Source organism: Schistocerca cancellata, chromosome 5, assembly GCF_023864275.1.
Source record: "Schistocerca cancellata isolate TAMUIC-IGC-003103 chromosome 5, iqSchCanc2.1, whole genome shotgun sequence".
NCBI lineage: Eukaryota > Metazoa > Arthropoda > Insecta > Orthoptera > Acrididae > Schistocerca > Schistocerca cancellata.
The window spans coordinates 127,374,138-127,394,060 of NC_064630.1; the positions used below are offsets into that span (position 1 = coordinate 127,374,138).

The 19,923-nt window shown below is 43.9% G+C and overlaps 1 protein-coding gene across 1 annotated transcript in view; it reads right to left on the reverse strand.

Moving 5' to 3' along the window:
* Nucleotides 1–270: 270 nt before the first annotated feature.
* Nucleotides 271–19,923, reverse strand: part of LOC126188391 (uncharacterized) — a 78,864-nt gene continuing 59,211 nt past the window's right edge. Inside the window, exons 6-7 of the mRNA XM_049929992.1 lie at nt 16,538–16,700; nt 271–515 (exon numbers count right to left, since the gene is read on the reverse strand). Coding sequence (XP_049785949.1) covers nt 271–515; nt 16,538–16,700 — 408 coding nt within the window. The remainder of the gene's footprint in view (nt 516–16,537; nt 16,701–19,923) is intronic.

Here is a 19,923-nt window from a genome sequence, read left to right on the forward strand (position 1 = left end):
CTTTTTTTAAAGATAATAGAAACACGTGTTTATATGCCCATTGTGTTGGGTACAATTTATTGTCTTAAAGAAAGAAAAAATAGAGAAGCACTTTTGCAGGAAATAAGCGTAATTTTAAAGATACCAGGGAAATCAGAGGGGTGCTGGCAAGCTGTAAAATGAGACCTGAAGTACAGATGAATAATTTTTTATGGTGCATAGATAAGGAACGAAATGTTCGAAAGGTTTTTTGTATATATTGATATTTATCGTTATTCTGCATTAAAATTTCTAATGGAAAGACAAAACTAATTTATCATTTACGTTACAAACAGATTCTTGATCAGTTTTTGGGCTGCAGTATGTGTTATTCTGTTCCAGCAGCCACAGCAGGTACACAAGGGTGATGATGCGGCCTCCGAGCGCCCCGTGGCTTGTCTGCTGCTGGTGTCGTCGTCCCAGGTCCGACGCCTGCTTCATCAGTCTCCATTCAGCTGCCTCAGCACAGCGTAGTACGAAAAAGACGCGTTCATCAACTGCAACAGTCCACCGCAGCGGTGACTATTAATCTGCAGTGGACGATAAAACAGAGATTAACTTTTCCGAACGAGGTGTCGGAAACTTAAATCAATAATACGAAGGACAAGTACCTAAAGGAATTTTGTGTGGGTTAACGGCGGTATTTACCTGCAGTTACTGTCTGCTTAAAATCTTCACTGCGCAAATTTACTTGCTCGTACGTGGATAAGAAGAACGAGAGGTGGATAATGAAAGGTGGAAAGAAAGACCAGTTCAAGATTCGAGTGTTCGTGACTTTTACAAACAAAAGGAAGGATAAGAACACAGATCATTTTACAGCTGCGATCTGCGTGTTGTTTGTTTCTTCAATCTGAAACAAACTGATGTCGGGAAGTTTGCACCGTAGGCACTGATCGATTTACTCTTTTCTTTCTGGACATCAACAGAACATAACGGTACGCGACGTCGGCGTCGAATAGTGCAGTCACTTTCCCTAGCACTGTACCGAACGGTAGAAGAGACTCTATGAGATTCCTTCGGAGATACAAAGTCCGAATACAGGTGTTACAAAAATCCATATTTTGAGATCAGAGCAAGGAAAAAATGTCCAGTAAACGTGGGGTCTGAAATGCATACCTCAAGAGCTAACAGGATTAATTCATCTTCACTGCTGCGAAACACTTCTCCTGCGAGTTCTTTGCTATTGCATGCCACTTACAGAATGCAGTAAACAAATGACACATTCCTCTGCCACTGTACATGGACACAGCATGCAGTAAACACCCGTTAGTGTTGTTACTGTAAACCATATCCACCAGCACTTACCGTGAACTGTGAATACAGTTTACAGTAACAACAGTAACAGACATTTACTGCGTGCTGTCTCCGGTACAATAGTAGAGCACTGTGTCCTTATTTATTTCCTGCATTCTGTAGGTCGTTTGTAACAGCAAGTAGCTTCTAGTAGAAGATATGTTTTCCACACTAGTGATGTAGTAGGTCTGCACCTTAAAGCTCATGCACACTTGAAAATTTTTTTGTCTATACTACCAACTCTCAAAATATGAAACACTTGTATCATAGTTTAGGAAATAGGAATAATAGAGTTTATTAATGAGAAAAACACACGATTCATAACGGCTTTATGACTGTCTACATTTACATTTATACTCCGCAAGCCACCCAACGGTGTGTGGCGGAGGGCACTTTACGTGCCACTGTCATTACCTCCCTTTCCTGTTCCAGTCGCGTATGGTTCGCGGGAAGAACGACTGTCTGAAAGCCTCTGTGCGCGCTCTAATCTCTCTAATTTTACATTCGTGATCTCCTCGGGAGGTATAAGTAGGGGGAAGCAATATATTCGATACCTCATCCAGAAACGCACCCTCTCGAAACCTGGCGAGCAAGCTACACCGCGAAGCAGAGCGCCTCTCTTGCAGAGTCCGCCACTTGAGTTTGTTAAACATCTGCGTAACGCTATCACGGTTACCAAATAACCCTGTGACGAAACGCGCCGCTCTTCTTTGAATCTTCTCTATCTCCTCCGTCAACCCGATCTGGTACGGATCCCACACTGATGAGCAATACTCAAGTATAGGTCGAACGAGTGTTTTGTAAGCCACCTCCTTTGTTGATGGACTACATTTTCTAAGGACTCTCCCAATGAATCTCAACCTGGTACCCGCCTTACCAACAATTAATTTTATATGATCATTCCACTTCAAATCGTTCCGCACGCATACTCCCAGATATTTTACAGAAGTAACTGCTACCAGTGTTTGTTCCGCTATCATATAATCATACAATAAAGGATCCTTCTTTCTATGTATTCGCAATACATTACATTTGTCTATGTTAAGGGTCAGTTGCCACTCCCTGCACCAAGTGCCTATCCGCTGCAGATCTTCCTGCATTTCGCTACAATTTTCTAATGCTGCAACTTCTCTGTATACTACAGCATCATCCGCGAAAAGCCGCATGGAACTTCCGACACTATCTACTAGGTCATTTATATATATTGTGAAAAGCAATGGTCCCATAACACTCCCCTGTGGCACACCAGAGGTTACTTTAACGTCTGTAGACGTCTCTCCGTTGATAACAACATGCTGCGTTCTGTTTGCTAAAAACTCTTCAATCCAGCCACACAGCTGGTCTGATATTCCGTAGGCTCTTACTTTGTTTATCAGGCGACAGTGCGGAACTGTATCGAACGCCTTCCGGAAGTCAAGAAAAATAGCATCTACCTGGGAGCCTGTATCTAATATTTTCTGGGTCTCATGAACAAATAAAGCGAGTTGGGTCTCACACGATCGCTGTTTCCGGAATCCATGTTGATTCCTACATAGTAGATTCTGAGTTTCCAAAAACGACATGATATTCGAGCAAAAAACATGTTCTAAAATTCTACAACAGATCGACGTCAGAGATATAGGTCTATAGTTTTGCGCATCTGCTCGACGACCCTTCTTGAAGACTGGGACTACCTGTGCTCTTTTCCAATCATTTGGAACCTTCCGTTCCTCTAGAGACTTGCGGTACACGGCTGTTAGAAGGGGGGCAAGTTCTTTCGCGTACTCTGTGTAGAATCGAATTGGTATCCCGTCAGGTCCAGTGGACTTTCCTCTGTTGAGTGATTCCAGTTGCTTTTCTATTCCTTGGACATTTATTTCGATGTCAGCCATTTTTTCGTTTGTGCGAGGATTTAGAGAAGGAACTGCAGTGCGGTCTTCCTCTGTGAAACAGCTTTGGAAGAAGGTGTTTAGTATTTCAGCTTTACGCTTGTCATCCTCTGTTTCAATGCCATCATCATCCCGGAGTGTCTGGATATGCTGTTTCGAGCCACTTACTGATTTAACGTAAGACCAGAACTTCCTAGGATTTTCTGTCAAGTCGGTACATAGAATTTTACTTTCGAATTCACCGAACGCTTCACGCATAGCCCTCCTTACGCTAACTTTGACATCGTTTAGCTTCTGTTTGTCTGAGAGGTTTTGGCTGCGTTTAAACTTGCAGTGAAGCTCTCTTTGCTTTCGCAGTAGTTTCCTAACTTTGTTGTTGTACCACGGTGGGTTTTTCCCGTCCCTCACAGTTTTACTCGGCACGTACCTGTCTAAAACGCATTTTACGATTGCCTTGAACTTTTTCCATAAACACTCAACATTGTCAGTGTCGGAACAGAAATTTTCGTTTTGATCTGTTAGGTAGTCTGAAATCTGCCTTCTATTACTCTTGCTAAACAGATAAACCTTCCGCCCTTTTTTTTATATTCCTATTAACTTCCAAATTCAGGGATGCTGCAACGGCCTTATGATCACTGTTTTGTGTGTTAAACTCCTGAGATCCGAAACAACAGGGAAAGTATCGTCCAGACTTTTTAAAACCTCCGCATTTATTTGATGGTGAAAATATACGGGCTGCCTCATTGTCCCAAACGTGGTAGTTCTGCTCAAAATTAGAAGAAACAGTCCTGTACTCACGTGGTCGGAAATCAATACCAGTGAGATATGGGTCAATCAGTTTTCTCATTCCGATCTGTGTGTTATGTAGAAGTAGACACTATATTATTCAGTGATGCTTGAGATTACCATTCATTCTGATACATCCTCCATCGCTTTTTCGCACTTAAGCATGTACTATTTCAGATATACCTGGCTCCATTCGGACTGGGCCACATGCTTAGGTCACACGCTCCTTTAACGTCTCCACATTGTCGATGGGTTGGGCATTCACCAATGCCTTTAAATGTCCCCATACCCATAAATCCAAGGAATTCAGGTCCGATGGGCGATGATAACCTCGTCGTTGAGCACCCGCAAGCCCCCCCCCCCCCCCCCCACACACACACACGCGCGTCAGCTCCGGCGAACATGGACTCTATGCCAACGGATATCCTCGACAAATTCATTCCCCATAAAACGTTGTGGTGAGGTGCTGTCGCACAATTCGTAGAAAACGGTGTGGTGTACCGTCATGCATAAACCATGCACGAGAATGCTCTCCAATAGGGCTGGTAATTCATCGCGCAGAAAGCATTGACCCAAAGGCCCTGTTAATCTATTTGGTAAAGTGTGTGACCCAAGCGTCTCTCACTTGCCCCCACATTGATACCGTAGCGATCCTGGTGCCTCACCTCCACGTTTGTTCGAGGATTTGCATCTGCCAACAAGTACCTATTGTAGTAATTTACAATCTCTTGTGAATCCTACCTCGTCCGTAAGTACTTCACATTACTCGTCGTAAAAAAACGGTCCATACCTCAGCAGGTATTGGTTCTCCGACAAATAATTAGGAAATTTCTCCAAGTTTTGTGCCTGTAGCAATATGTGACCTTTTTTCTTAGACTCCGTGTGTACATACAAACACTAGGGAATACTTAGCTCCTGTTTACGTTATCCACTGAGGTTTTTTTTTTCATAGTACCAAATAATCTGAAAACCAAAATTTTTTCTCCTTCAATAGAGCGCTCTATTAGGAAAAAGATTGTTTAATGGAAACTGCTTCATCAGTTTACGTTCTTATTTTCAGCGTACAGTGTAGGCTTTTTCTCTCTCCAGGCATTGTAAACCGAAAATCATATTTTGCTTTCAGTTATACTGCAAGGTGTGTAAATCTTAGGAAACGTTCGACGTCACCTGGCGTTATTTAAAAATGAATTAAACTTTTTTGTAAGTAAGTGAATAGATAAAGTTGTCCTCACATCAGTCCCAATTTTATATGGAACTTTGATAAGATGAAAAACACCATTGAGAATCGGAAACTGTTTCGAAGAATTGTACTCTTCACCTTGGTGTGCGCTACAGATACGCTGAGACAGGCCCCTAACGTAGCATCAAAACACAGACAGAGGAGTCTAGGACGTAAAGATAGGTATTAGTGGAATAGTGTGGTGTAATCGATTGTAATGTTGTGCGATAACAGTTGGTGAAGGTAAACAAATAGGATAAAATATGTTGCACCTCAAAAGGAATATGGTAGGTCTATTATTTCATTTACTCACTTAACTACATCGACACTCAAGCGGAGCTCACCTTCATCTTGAAGGTAAGAAAGAGCTGATTATACGTATCTTTAGCAGAACACTTCTTCAAAATAGAAGATACAGGAGAACACTGTGAAAGTAATCTGTTGTAATTTGCCAGTTTACATTATTTTTTTACTTGTCTGTTACTCGTGAACCATCTTTGCTGCCATATCTGCACCAACTGATTTTTGGTAGTATCACTGCTGCTCCTGATACACTAGTTTGTCTTGGCTAAAAACTTTGAGGCGAGAAGTGACTCACCATGAAGACCGAGGGCACTTGGCTTACAAGTTAGAAGCCGAACACAACTCTTCACCTTCGTCTTACTCCCTTCGACTCTGTTCTGGAGTGAAGCTGTGATTTTGCATGTGTGTGATGTAGTGTGTTAATGTGTATGGTTGCGTTGAATTACTCTGAGAGAGATGGAGAATGATGTATGAAAGCAACGTAGGGTATGTGTTCATGATGTTGTGCTGAAAATTGTACTTAACATTTCTCCATCCATCTACTCTCCAAGATAAGGTAATATTTTTCTGTAATTAGTAACTTGGGCGGCATATTGGAAAAGTAATATTCCTTAGGTATGGAAGCAGAAAGAACAGCAAAGCGGTATTTGTGCTTACGATTACTGTGAAGCAGACTCCGTTTTGTTTACATGCTGTGCTTGATCACAGTCGAGTTTAAGCAAGCCGATACTTTATTCCCCAAAGGTTTATTGCATTTTGTATAAGTGATTTCACGATTACGATGAAGAGCAGGTATTTGTCTGATAGTGACGTGAGTACCATGTGATTTACGTTACATTGAACTTATTGTTCCATGTTAAAAATTTGCATTATTTGGGATTTAATAACCACAAGTAGAAAGAGAATCTCATGTCTTCTTTTACATTCGTCTCCCTCATCAGTTTAATTAAATGAAGTATACTTTATTATGATGGTGACGGTTGAGCAACTATGAGGCCTTACAGTATATAGCCTTGTACGGGAGTAATAAGAGAAATGATTTTTTTCTTTCAGCTCAGTCATTACTTCGATGAGAACTACTTCTCAGTCCTTACGAACTGTATGGACAGAAAAGATTTCTGTTACTTAAATAAATTGATTTCAGATTTGAGACAGCGAGTTTACCTCGAGAATTCCAGATCAGTCGTACTGATGTAATGCTTTCTACATCTACATCTACATACCCCGCAATCCACCATACGGTGCGTGGCGGAGGGTACCTCGTACCACAACTAGCATCTTCTCTCCCTGTTCCACTCCCAAACAGAACGAGGGAAAAATGACTGCCTATATGCCTCTGTACGAGCCCTAACCTCTCTTATCTTATCTTTGTGGTCTTTCCGCGAAATGTAAGTTGGCGGCAGTAAAATTGTATTGCAGTCAGCCTCAAATGCTGGTTCTCTGAATTTCCTCCGTAGCGATTCACGAAAAGACCGCCTCCTTTCCTCTAGAGACTCCCAGCCGAGTTCCTGAAGCATTTCCGTAACACTCGCGTGATGATCAAACCTACCAGTAACAAATCTAGCAGCCCGCCTCTGAATTGCTTCTATGTCCTCCCTCAAGCCGATCTGATAGGGATCCCAAACGCTCGAGCAGTACTCAAGAATAGGTCGTATTAGTGTTTTATAAGCGGTTTCGTTTACAGATGAACCACATCTTCCCAAAATTGTACCAATGAACCGAAGACGACTATATGCCTTCCCCACAACTGCCATTACATGCTTGTCTCACTTCATATCGCTCTGCAATGTTACGCTCAAATAATTAATCTACGTGACTGTGTCAAGCGCTACACTACTAATGGAGTATTCAAACTTACAGGATTCTTTTTCCTATTCATCTGCATTAATTTACATTTATCTATATTTAGAGTTGGCTGTCATTCTTTACACCAATTACAAATCCTGTCCAAGTCATCTTGTATTCTCCTACAGTCACTCAACGACGACACCTTCCCGTACACCACAGCATCATCAGCAAACAGCAGTACATTGGTATCCACCCTATCCAAAAGATAATTTATGTAGATAGAAAACTACAGCGGACCCACCACACTTCCCTGGGGCACTCCAGATGATACCCTCACCTCCGATGAACACTCACCATCGAGGACAACTTACTGGGTTCTATTACTTAAGAAGTCTTCGAGCCACTCACATACTTGGGAACCAATCCTATATGCTCGTACCTTAGTTAGTAGTCTGCAGTGCGGCACCGAGTCAAAAGCTTTCCGGAAGTCAAGGAATATGGCATCCGTCTGATACCCTTCATCCATGTTTCGCAAGATATCATGTGAGAAAAGGGCGAGTTGCGTTTCGCAGGAGCGATGCTTTCTAAAGCCGTGCTCATGCATGGACAGCATCTTCTCTGTCTCAAGGAAATTCATTATAATCGAACTGAGAATATGTTCCAGAATCCTGCAGCAAACCGATGTTGAGGATATTGGTCTGTAATTCTGAGGATCCATCCTTCTACCCTTCTTATATACAGACGTCACCTGCGCTTTTTTCCAGTCGCTCGGGACTTTACGTTGGGCAAGAGATTCGCGATAAATGTAAGCTAAGTAAGGAGCCAGTGCAGTAGAGTTCTCTCTGTAAAACCAAATTGGAATCGCATCAGGACCTGGCGATTTATTTATTTTCAACCCATTCAGCTGCTTCACAAACGCAGGGATGTCTATCACTATGCCCTCCATACGGGAATCTGTACGAGACTCAAACGGCGGTATGTTTGTACGGTCCTCCTGCGTGAACGATAGGGTAGTTATATTACCAGATCCTAACAGTGAAGTTTAATGAAGTATAATTGAATCGACAATTATGTTTGGGTCTTGCCTACAAAGGGGTAATCTAGGTTATGCTTGTGGGATCGAAAATTAGATTCAGTGATGAGAAATTTGCTCAGTTTACAACAGTAAACCATTTCAGATGCCAAAAATATCCGTGGTGATAAGTCTACCTGAAGGGTAGTAAAACTGCGTAATAATATTATCTTCTGGTGCTTTGGTCACTTAGTAAACAAGCGGTCTAAGGCGCTGCAGTCGTGGATTGTGAGGCTGATCCCGGCAGAGGTTCGGGTCCTCCCTCTGGCATAGGTGTGTGTGTTTGTCCTTAGAACAATTTAGGTTAAGTAGTGTGTAAGCTTAGGGAAGAGGGCGGAGGAGCGGATAGAGGTTCAGGGCACTCTCTTGTCCTAGGGGTGGGAAATTGCCCCTAAAGGCGGAAGAATCAGCAATGATCAACGACATGAGGATGCAGAAGGCAATGGAAACCACTGCATTAAAGACACGTAACGTGTATCCACAGGACATGTGGCCTGTAATTGACGAAGTGTCATGATGATCTCTCCATTGGCAAAAGATTCCGGAATAGTCCCCTATTCGGATCTCCGGGAGGGGACTGCCAAGGGGGAGGTTACCATGAGAAAAAGATTGAATAATCAACGAAAGGATAACGTTCTCCGAGTCGGGGCGTGGAATGTCAGAAGCTTGAATGTGGTAGGGAAACTAGAAAATCTGAAAAAGGAAATGCAAAGGCTCAATGTAGATATAGTAAGGGTCAGTGAAGTAAAGTGGAAGGAAGACAAGGATTTCTGGTCAGATGAGTATCGGGTAATATCAACAGCAGCAGAAAATGGTATAACAGGTGTAGGATTCGTTATGAATAGGAAGGTAGGGCAGAGGGTGTGTTACTGTGAACAGTTCAGTGACCGGGTTGTTCTAATCAGAATCGACAGCAGACCAACACCGACAACGATAGTTCAGGTATACATGCCGATGTCGCAAGCTGAAGATGAACAGATAGAGAAAGTGTATGAGGATATTGAAAGGGTAATGCAGTATGTAAAGGGGGAAGAAAATCTAATAGTCATGGGCGACTGGAATGCAGTTGTAGGGGAAGGAGTAGAAGAAAAGGTTACAGGAGAATATGGGCTTGGGACAAGGAATGAAAGAGGAGAAAGACTAATTGAGTTCTGTAACAAGTTTCAGCTAGTAATAGCGAATACCCTGTTCAAGAATCACAAGAGGAGGAGGTATACTTGGAAAAGGCCGCGAGATACGGGAAAATTTCAATTAGATTACATCATGGTCAGACAGAGATTCCGAAATCAGATACTGGATTTTAAGGCGTACCCAGGAGTAGATATATACTCAGATCACAATATAGTAGTGATGAAGAGTAGGCTGAAGTTCAAGACATTAGTCAGGAAGAATCAAAACGCAAAGAAGTGGGATACGGAAGTACTAAGGAATGACGAGATACGTTTGAAGTTCTCTAACGCGATAGATACAGCAATAAGGAATAGCGCAGTAGGCAGTACAGTTGAAGAGGAATGGACATCTCTAAAAAGGGCCATCATAGAAGTTGGGAATGAAAACATAGGTACAAAGAAGGTAGCTGCGAAGAAACCATGGGTAACAGAAGAAATACTTCAGTTCATTGATGAAAGGAGGAAGTACAAACATGTTCCGGGAAAATCAGGAATACAGAAATACAAGTCGCTGAGGAATGAAATAAATAGGAAGTGCAGGGAAGCTAAGACGAAATGGCTGCAGGAAAAATCTGAAGACATCGAAAAAGATATGATTGTCGGAAGGACAGACTCAGCATACAGGAAAGTCAAAACAACCTTTGGTGACATTAAAAGCAACGGTGGTAACATTAAGAGTGCAACGGGAATTCCACTGTTAAATGCAGAGGAGAGAGCAGATAGGCGGAAAGAATACACTGAAAGCCTCTATGAGGGTGAAGATTTGTCTGATGTGATAGAAGAAGAAACAGGAGTCGATTTAGAAGAGATAGGGGATCCAGTATTAGAATCGGAATTTAAAAGAGCTTTGGAGGACTTACGGTCAAATAAGGCAGAAGGGATAGATAACACTCCAGCAGAATTTCTAAAATCATTGGGGGAAGTGGCAGCAAAACGACTATTCACGTTGGTGTGTAGAATATTTGAGACTGGCGATATACCATCTGACTTTCGGAAAAGCATCATCCACACAATTCCGAAGACGGCAAGGGCTGAAAAGTGCGAGAATTATCGCACAATCAGCTTAACAGCTCATGCATCGAAGCTGATCACAAGAGTAATATACAGAAGAATGGAAAAGAAAATTGAGAATGCGCTAGGTGACGATCAGTTTGGCTTTAGGAAAAGTAAAGGGACGAGAGAGGCAATTCTGACGTTACGGCTAATAATGGAAGCAAGGCTAAAGAAAAATCAAGACACTTTCATAGGATTTGTCGACCTGGAAAAAGCGTTCGACAATATAAAATGGTGCAAGCTGTTCGAGATTCTGAAAAAAGTAGGGGTAAGCTATAGGGAGGGACGGGTCATATACAATATGTACAACAACCAAGAGGGAATAATAAGAGTGGACGAGCAGGAACGAAGTGCTCGTATTAAGAAGGGTGTAAGACAAGACTGTAGCCTTTCGCCCCTACTCTTCAATCTGTACATCGAGGAAGCAATGATGGAAATAAAAGAAAGGTTCAGGAGTGGAATTAAAATACAAGGTGAAAGGATATGAATGATACGATTCGCTGATGACATTGCTATCCTGAGTGAAAGTGAAGAAGAATTAAATGATCTGCTGAACGGAATGAACAGTCTAATTAGTACACAGTATGGTTTGAGAGTAAATCGGAGAAAGACGATGGTAATGAGAAGCAGTAGAAATGAGAACAGCGAGAAACTTAACATAACGATTGATGGTCACGAAGTCAATGAAGTTCAGGAATTCTGCTACCTAGACAGTAAAATAACCAATGACGGACGGAGCAAGGAGGACATCAAAAGCAGACTCGCTATGGCAAAGAAGGCATTTCTGGCCAAGAGAAGTCTACTAATATCAAATACCGGCCTTAATTTGAGAAAGAAATTTCTGAGGATGTACGTCTGGAGTACAGCATTGTATGATAGTGAAACATGGACTGTGGGAAAACCGGAACAGAAGAGAATCGAAGCATTTCAGATGTGGTGCTATAGACGAATGTTGAAAATTAGGTGGACTGATAAGGTAGGGAATGAGTGAGGTTCTACGCAGAATCGGAGAGGAAAGGAATATGTGGAAAACACTGATAAGGAGAAGGGACAGGATGATAGGACATCTGCTAAGACATGAGGGAATGACTTCCGTGGTACTAGAGGGAGCTGTAGAGGGCAAAAACTGTAGAGGAAGACAGAGATTGGAATACGTCAAGCAAATAATTGAGGACGTAGGTTGCAAGTGCTACTCTGAGATGAAGAGGTTAGCACAGGAAAGGAATTCGTGGCGGGCCGCATCAAACCAGTCAGTAGACTGGCTTAGGGACTGATGACCTTAGCCGGCCGGGGTGGCCGAGCGGTTCTCAGCGCTTCAGTTTGGAACCGCGCGACTGCTACCGTCGCAGGTTCGAATCCTGCCTCGGGCATGGATGTGTGTGATGTCTTTAGGTTAGTTAAGTTTAAGTAGTTCTAAGTTCTAGGGGACTGATGACCTCAGATGTTAAGTCCCATAGTGCTCAGAGCCATTTGAATCATTTTTTTGATGACCTTAGCAGTTAAGTCCCATAAGATTTCACACACATTTGAACATGTTTTTTTCACTTAGTAAAGGAAGGAATTGTCAGTCAGGGCAATTTTTTGTGGAAATAAGTACCCACAACTACGTAATTTTTTACAGCCACCCATATGCTCGTACCTTAGTTAGGAGTCTGCAGTGGGGCACCGAGTCAAACGCTTTCCGGAAGTCAATTAAAATTCACGTCTTCAGAGAGTATGGGACATAATTTCAGTGTCTAAATAATAGATTCAAATTTACAAATAACTTGGCACTATGATGAAGTTTGGTTTTTGGGGCGCTCAACTGCGAGGTCATCAGTGCCCTTAGAATGTACCAATCTTCACACAGTCCAATTTTAGCCACGTTCACAAATGATGATGATGATATGATGGGGACAACACGAACACCTAGTCCCCAGGCAGAGAAAATCCCTTACCCGGCGGGAATCGAACCTGGGACCCAGTGATCCATAGGCAGCAACGCTAGCCACTAGACGGCGAGCTGCGGACCTTGGTATTTTGAGCCCACTCGTGAGTTTGACGTTGCATCCTCTCTGGCCTGGATGCACGCACTAATGAGGCTGGGAGGGTATCATAAGGCTGCTGTAGCCTCTCATGAGGAAAGCTGACTCACAACTGTTGCAACTGGTCCGTGATATCTCGGATATTGGCGCTGGGACACAGTTGACGTCCGGGCTGGTCACGCATATGTTCTTTGGGGACATTGTTGGCCACAGGAGTACCTAAACATCAGGCTGACAGTTCATAGTCGCACGTGCTATATGTGGACGAGCTTTTTCCTGTCAAAATTGGGACCAGAATACTGTCATATGAGAGGTAACACACTAGGACCAAGATGTCTGTGGCACACCGTTGTGCTGTCAGATTTCTCTCATTCACTGCCGGCCATGACCTGAAGTCATACTCGATGGCTCTCAAAACCACGATGCCAGGAGTAACGCCGCTGTGCGTCTCCGAAATATTGGAAGTTTAGGATCTATCCAAGCGTCGCCGGCTACTCACTGATGATGGTCATTCATAATACAGAACCGCAAATCATCGCGATGCGATGCCATGCATCAGCGTCTACACTTCCTAGTCACGCACTACTTCAGATACACATCTTCATGTTGTGGTATTAATGGCAGCCAATTCCCTAGTCGGGCTGCTGCTAGTCTCTGACGAATGGGAGGGGATGGCAGAGAATGTTGTAGGGAGATGGTAAGTGCAGACCTGAAGGGATTAAGATGTGCTGGGTGCAGATTATAGCTAATCTCCTTTAACGCCGAGTTTGCCTGTCGTTACGTCCCCCTGCAGTACAACACACCCGAATGCCTCACAAATCTGGATATCGCACGATTCGATTAGCTGTCCACATGAAGACCGACAATGAGCCCTTTTTCAAACAGTATCAGTTGCTCACACAAGTACACGGTACCTTCGTGTCCTTCACTGTGATCACTCAGCATCTGACATTGTTCATGCCCCTTGTAACAAAAATGTACGGCAATAATTCCTCACGTTTAAAGTAAGAAATTATATTATGTGAATATGGGTTTGGAAACGATTTGTTTCCATGTTACAACGCAGCTTCTCCAACGAGTTTTAGCGAGAACAGATTGTAAATTTGGGCAATCGGCATGTATGTGCAGACGTCAATCGTCAAGAAACTGTTGAAGCAAGTCATCAAGCAAGATTTTCTTTCAGTGTCTGTTGGTGACTGTTTGACAGGACTTCACTTTCTTCCACCCACGCTCAACGGACAAAGTTACCATAATGTCGTAGAGAATGTGCTACCTGACCTGTTAGCAGATGTGCTTTAGTTGTGCGACAAAACATGTACTTCATGCACGATGGAACATCTCTTCATTTTTGTGTTAATATCTGTCGGCTTCTAAATAAGAGATTCGGTGACAGATGGATAGGTAGACAAGGTCGAATTTCCTGGCCTCCACGCTCTCCGGAGCTAAACCCATTGGACATTTATTTGTGGGACATTTGAAAGCGCTTGTGCATGGAACCCCAGCACAACATGTCCGGTGTCTCCGCGCCCGTATTATGGAAGGCTGCGAAACCTTGCGCAATACTCTAGGGATACATCAGCGCATCCGAGATTCACTACGAAGGCACGTTGATACATGCATCTATTCCCACGGAGGACATGTTTAAATCTCCTGTTATAAAGAATTTCTTGTGTTATGCTGCTGCGTTCTGTTCGTGTGTGTTTCTCATGATCAATGAGGTGGAGAAAATTGGCTGTAACATGGAAAAAAAAGCATTTCGAGACTCATGTCCATACAGGAATGTGTCCTAAAATTTATGCCATACATTTTTATTACACCCTGTGTATAACCTAGCAGACCTGGTAAGAAAACTGAATAAGAAACAACATTAATACACGCCAGTGGCTGTTCTACCTAGCACAGGGAATTGTAACTCTAACCATTTACATAACTGTCGAAATTATGCACGTGTGTGAAGTTACACTGACATACTATCACGTCTTCTGAGTGTAACTTTTTGTCATGCAGTGAAATATGGCTCCTTTTGTGGAAGAACGGTCGGTGGAAAAACTGTCCAAGTCGTCATGGAACATCTGCATTGTCGCACAAAAACAAAGCAAAATTATAAAGACTAGGGATACGGGATAACACTACAGTAACATGTGTGACTGTGGTGATAATATGTCAACTTCCAGTGCTCACTACTAACGTCGCCGTGGTTTCTTCCTGAGGTATCTTGACGTTGACCTATTTCCAAAGCTGTTTCACAGAGGAAGACCGCACTGCAGTTCCAAATCCTCGCACGAACGAAAAAATGGCTGACATCGAAATAAGTGTCCAAGGAACAGAAAAGCAACTGAAATTACTCAACAGAGGAAAGTCCACTAGACCTGACGAGATACCATTTCGATTCTACACAGAGTACGCGAAAGAACTTGCCCCCTTCTAACAGCCGTGTACCGCGAGTCTCTAGAGGAACGGAAGGTTCCAAATGATTGGAAAAGAGCACAGGTAGTTCCACTCTTCAAGAAGGGTCGTCGAGCAGATGCGGAAAACTATATGCCTATATCTCTGACATCGATCTGTTGTAGAATTTTAGAACATGTTTTTTGCTCGCGTATCATGTCATTTCTGGAAACCCAGAATTTACTCTGTAGGAATCAACATGGATTCCGGAAACAGCAATCGTGTGAGACCCAATGTGCTTTATTTGTTCATGAGACCCAGAAAATATTAGATACAGACTCCCAGGTAGATACCATTTTCCTTGACATCCGGAAGGCTTTCGATACAGTTCCGCACTGTCGCTTGATAAACAAAGTAAGAGCCTACGGAATATCAGACCAGCTGTGTGGCTGGATTGAAGAGTTTTTATCAAACAGAACACAGCATGTTGTTCTCAATGGAGAGACGTCTACAGACGTTAAAGTAACCTCTGGAGTACCACAGGGGAGTGTTATGGGACCATTGCTTTTCACAATATATATAAATGACCTAGTAGATAGTGTCGGAAGTTCCATGCGGCTTATCGCGGATGATGCTGTAATATACAGAGAAGTTGCGTCATTAGAAAATTTTTGCGAAATGCAGGAAGATCTGCAGCGGATAGGCACTTGGTGCAGGGAGTGGTAACTGACCATTAACATAGACAAATGTAATGTATTGCGAATACATAGAAAGAAGGATCCTTTATTGTATGATTATATGATAGCGGAACAAAGACTGGTAGCAGTTACTTCTGTAAAATATCTGGGAGTATGCGTACGGAACGATCTGAAGTGGAATGATCATATAAAATTAATTGTTGGTAAGGCTGGTGCCTGGTTGAGATTCATTGGGAGGGTACTTAGAAAATGTAGTCCATCAACAAACACTCGTTCGACCTATACCTGAGTATTGCTCATCAGTGTGGGATCCTTACCAGGTCGGGTTGACAGCGGAGATAGAGAAGATCCAAAGAAGAGCGGTGCGTTTCGTCACAGGGATATTTGGTAAGCGTGATAGCGTTACGGAGATGTTTAGCAAACTCAAGTGGCAGACTCTGCAAGAGAGGCGCTCTGCATCCCGCTGTAGCTTGCTGTCCATGTTTCGAGGGGGTGCGTTTCTGGATGAGGTATCGAATATATTGCTTCCCCTTACTTATACCTACCGAGGAGATCACGAATGTAAAATCAGAGAGATTTGAGCGCGCACGGAGGCTTTCTGGCAGTCGTTCTTCCCGCGAACCACATGCGATTGAAACAGGAAAGGGAGGTAATGACAGTGGCACATAAAGTGACCTCCACCACTCACCGTTGGGTGGCTTGCGGAGTGTAAATGTAGAAGTAGATGTACCCAGTCCCATCCCACTTATGGCCTGTGTGAATACCGTCATTTGAAACGCATTGGGGAATGTCTACACTTTTGAGCCGTCAAGTTTGAATCCATATTACGTTAGAGGTAGCGGACGAGCGGAAGAGGCGCACCACGCACCATCAGAAAGGTGTCCCTGGAGATGGTGTAGAACTTGCTGGCCGTGAGCCGCAGCGGGCGGTGGGCGCGGCAGAGGAAGACACGCAGCTGGCCGCGCAGGCGGCGCGGGGCGGCCGTCCAGTCGCTGCTGTAGGCGGACGCCTGCAGGCGCTCGCTCTGCAACACAACACAGCACAGCACGGCCGCGCCGTGCCGTGCCACGCCTCTGCTCAGTCTACACGTCACGCACAGAGCACGCGACTGAGCAGCCTGTTTGCGTCACAAACGCAGGCTACGTAAGTTAATTAAGAAAAATACGTCGTAAGTCAGAAGTTGCAATACGGCTTTAGTTTCGATTATACCGTAGTGTTCCTGTCGGCTGGGTTGCTGGAACGAGCCACTGTTGTGATACATCGAGAAACATTAAGCATGTATTGCTGGACAATACGAACTGCAGGACGGCCAGAAGTGCAAGCAAATTTTTTTTTTTTTTTTTTTTAGGAAGTGGAAGACTCGCAGTTTGCTAAAACAAACCATAAACGAACCAGAGGCCCGCCAGGAGTGCTAGCTAATTATTTTTGAAGTAGGTGGAGCTTGCCAAAACGAACCACAGTGCTCAGAGTGCAATAACTTGAATTGTGAGGTTATACAAACTAATACTTAGAACGCCCGCATCTCGTGGTAGTGCGGTAGCGTTCTCGCTTCCCACGCCCGGGTTCCCGGGTTCGATTCCCGGCGGGGTCAGGGATTTTCTCTGCCTGGTGATGGCTGGGTGTTGTGTGCTGTCCTTAGGTTAATTAGGTTTAAGTAGTTCTAAGTTCTAGGGGACTGATGACCATAGATGTTAACTCCCATAGTGCTCAGAGCCATTTGAACCATTTTAATACTTAGAACAAATTGTATAGGACTTACATGTCAAGGCAACATGCCGACACACTATAGGGCATGTTGCGTTATAAAAGCGGTATGTGGGCGAGCATTATCCTGTTGGAAAACACGCCCTGAAATGCTGCTCATGACTGACAGATGGAATCATTAGACTGGTGTACAGTTTTACAATAAAGGGTGCGTGGTATGACCACGAGAGTGCTCGCGCTGTCATACGAAATGTCACCCCTGACCATAACTCCAGGTGCAGGTCCAGTGCGTCTAGCATGCAGACAGGTTGGTTGCAGCGCCCCACTGGCCGCCGTCTAACCAACGAACGGCCATCACGGGCACCGAGGCAGAATCATCTTTCATCAGGTAACACAACAGACCTACACTCTGCCCTGCAATGAGCTCTCGCTTTACACCACTGAAGTCACTAGTGGAGGTTGTTTGTTGAGTGGAATGCACGCTACATCTACATCTACTGGAGGTGGTTTGTTCAGTGGAATGCACGCTACATCTACATCTACGCCTACATCTACATGGTTACTCTGCAATACACACTTAAGTGCCTGGCAGAGGGATCATCGAACCATTTTCATACTACTTCTCTACCATTCCACTCTCGAATGGCGTATGGGAAAAAGGAACACCTAAATCTTTCTGTTCGAGCTCTGATTTCTCTTATTTTATTATGATGATCATTTATCCCTACGTAGGCGGGTGTCAACAAAACATTTACGCATTCGGAAGAGAAAGTTGGTGATTGAAATTTCTTAAATAGATCTCGCCTTGAAGGAAACCGCCTTTGCTTCAGTGACTGCCACCCCAACTCGCGTATCATATCCGTGACACTCTCACTCCTATTGCGCGATAACACGAAACGAGCTGCCCTTCCTTGCACTTTTCGATATCCTCCGTCAATCCTACCTGGTAAGGATCCCACACCGCGCAGCAATATTCCGGCAGAGGACGGACAAGTGTAATGTAGGCTGTCGCTTTAGTGGGTTTGTCGCATCTTCTAAGTGTTCTGCCAACAAAGCGCAGTCTTTGTTTCGCCAACAGGGTGTGTGACTCGGAGCTGTCCTTGAAGTAACCGATTTGTAACAATTCGCTGTGTCACTATGTTGCCAAATGCTGCTCAGATTACTGCTGGAGAAGCAGTACGATGCAACAGAGCCATACGCCAAACACGATTGTCTTCCCTCTCGGTAATGCCACGTGGCTATCCAGAGCCCGGTCAGCTTGTGATCGTACACTCCCGTGTCAACATGTACAGTTACTACATTCCTGCCAAGTCTTTATGCAGAGTCGCAGAAGGAATATTCAGCTTCTCGTAGCCCTGTTACATGACCTATTTCAAACTCATGGAGGTGTTGGTAATGCCACCTATGTCGACTTAAAGGTACTCTTGACTAACATCAACTTACGGTGTGGAGGTGTTGGTAATGCCACCTATGTCGACTTAAAGGTATTCTAGACTAACATCAACTTACGGTGTCCAATTTCAAGGGTAACAAACGCTCACGACCGTTCGAGCAAACGTGATGTGCATCCTTATAGCGGCGCTGCTAGCGCCACTCTTACACGACAGTAGCGAAATGTGAAGAGACATCATCTTTCAGATGTATAAATGCGCCTGAACAACATCCGTTTATGTCGCACATCTCCTTCTTGGTGTTGTCATTTTTTGTATCAGTTTATTTGAACATACAAACTGATTATAAGATGGATATTCGACATGCAATTCGTAATTGGCAGGAAGTACACTACTCGCCATTAAAATTGCTACAGCAAGAAGAAATGCAGATGATAAACGGGTATTCATTGGACAAATATATTATACTAGAACTGACATGTGATTACATTTTCACGCAATTTGGGTGCATAGATCCTGAGAAATCAGTACCCAGAACAACCACCTTTGGCCGTAATAACGGTCTTGATACGCCTGGGCATTGAGTCGAACAGAGCTTGGATGGCGTGTACAGGTTCAGCTGCCCATGCAGATTTAACACGATACCACAGTTCATCAGGAGCAGTGACTGGCGTATTGTGACGAACCAGTTGCTCGGCCACCACTGACCAGACGTTTTCAATTGGTGAGAGATCTGGAGAATGTGCTGGCCAGGGAAGCAGTCGAACATTTTCTGTATCTGCTGCAAACGTCGTCGAACTGTTCGTGCAGATGGTTCTTGTCTTGCAAACGTCCCCATCTGTTGACTCAGGGATCGAGACGTGGCTGCACGATCCATTACAGCCAAGCGGATAAGATGCCTGTTATCTCGACTGCTAGCGATACGAGGCCGCTGGGATCCAGCACGGCGTTCCGTATTACCCTCCTGTACCCACCGATTCCCTCTTCTGCTAACAGTCATTGGATCTCGACCAAAGCGAGCAGCAGTGTCGCGATACGATAAACCGCAATCGCGATAGGCTACAATCCGACCTTCATCAAAGTCGGAAACGTGATGGTACTCATTTCTCCTCCTTACACGAGGCATGACAACAACGTTTCACGAGGCAACGC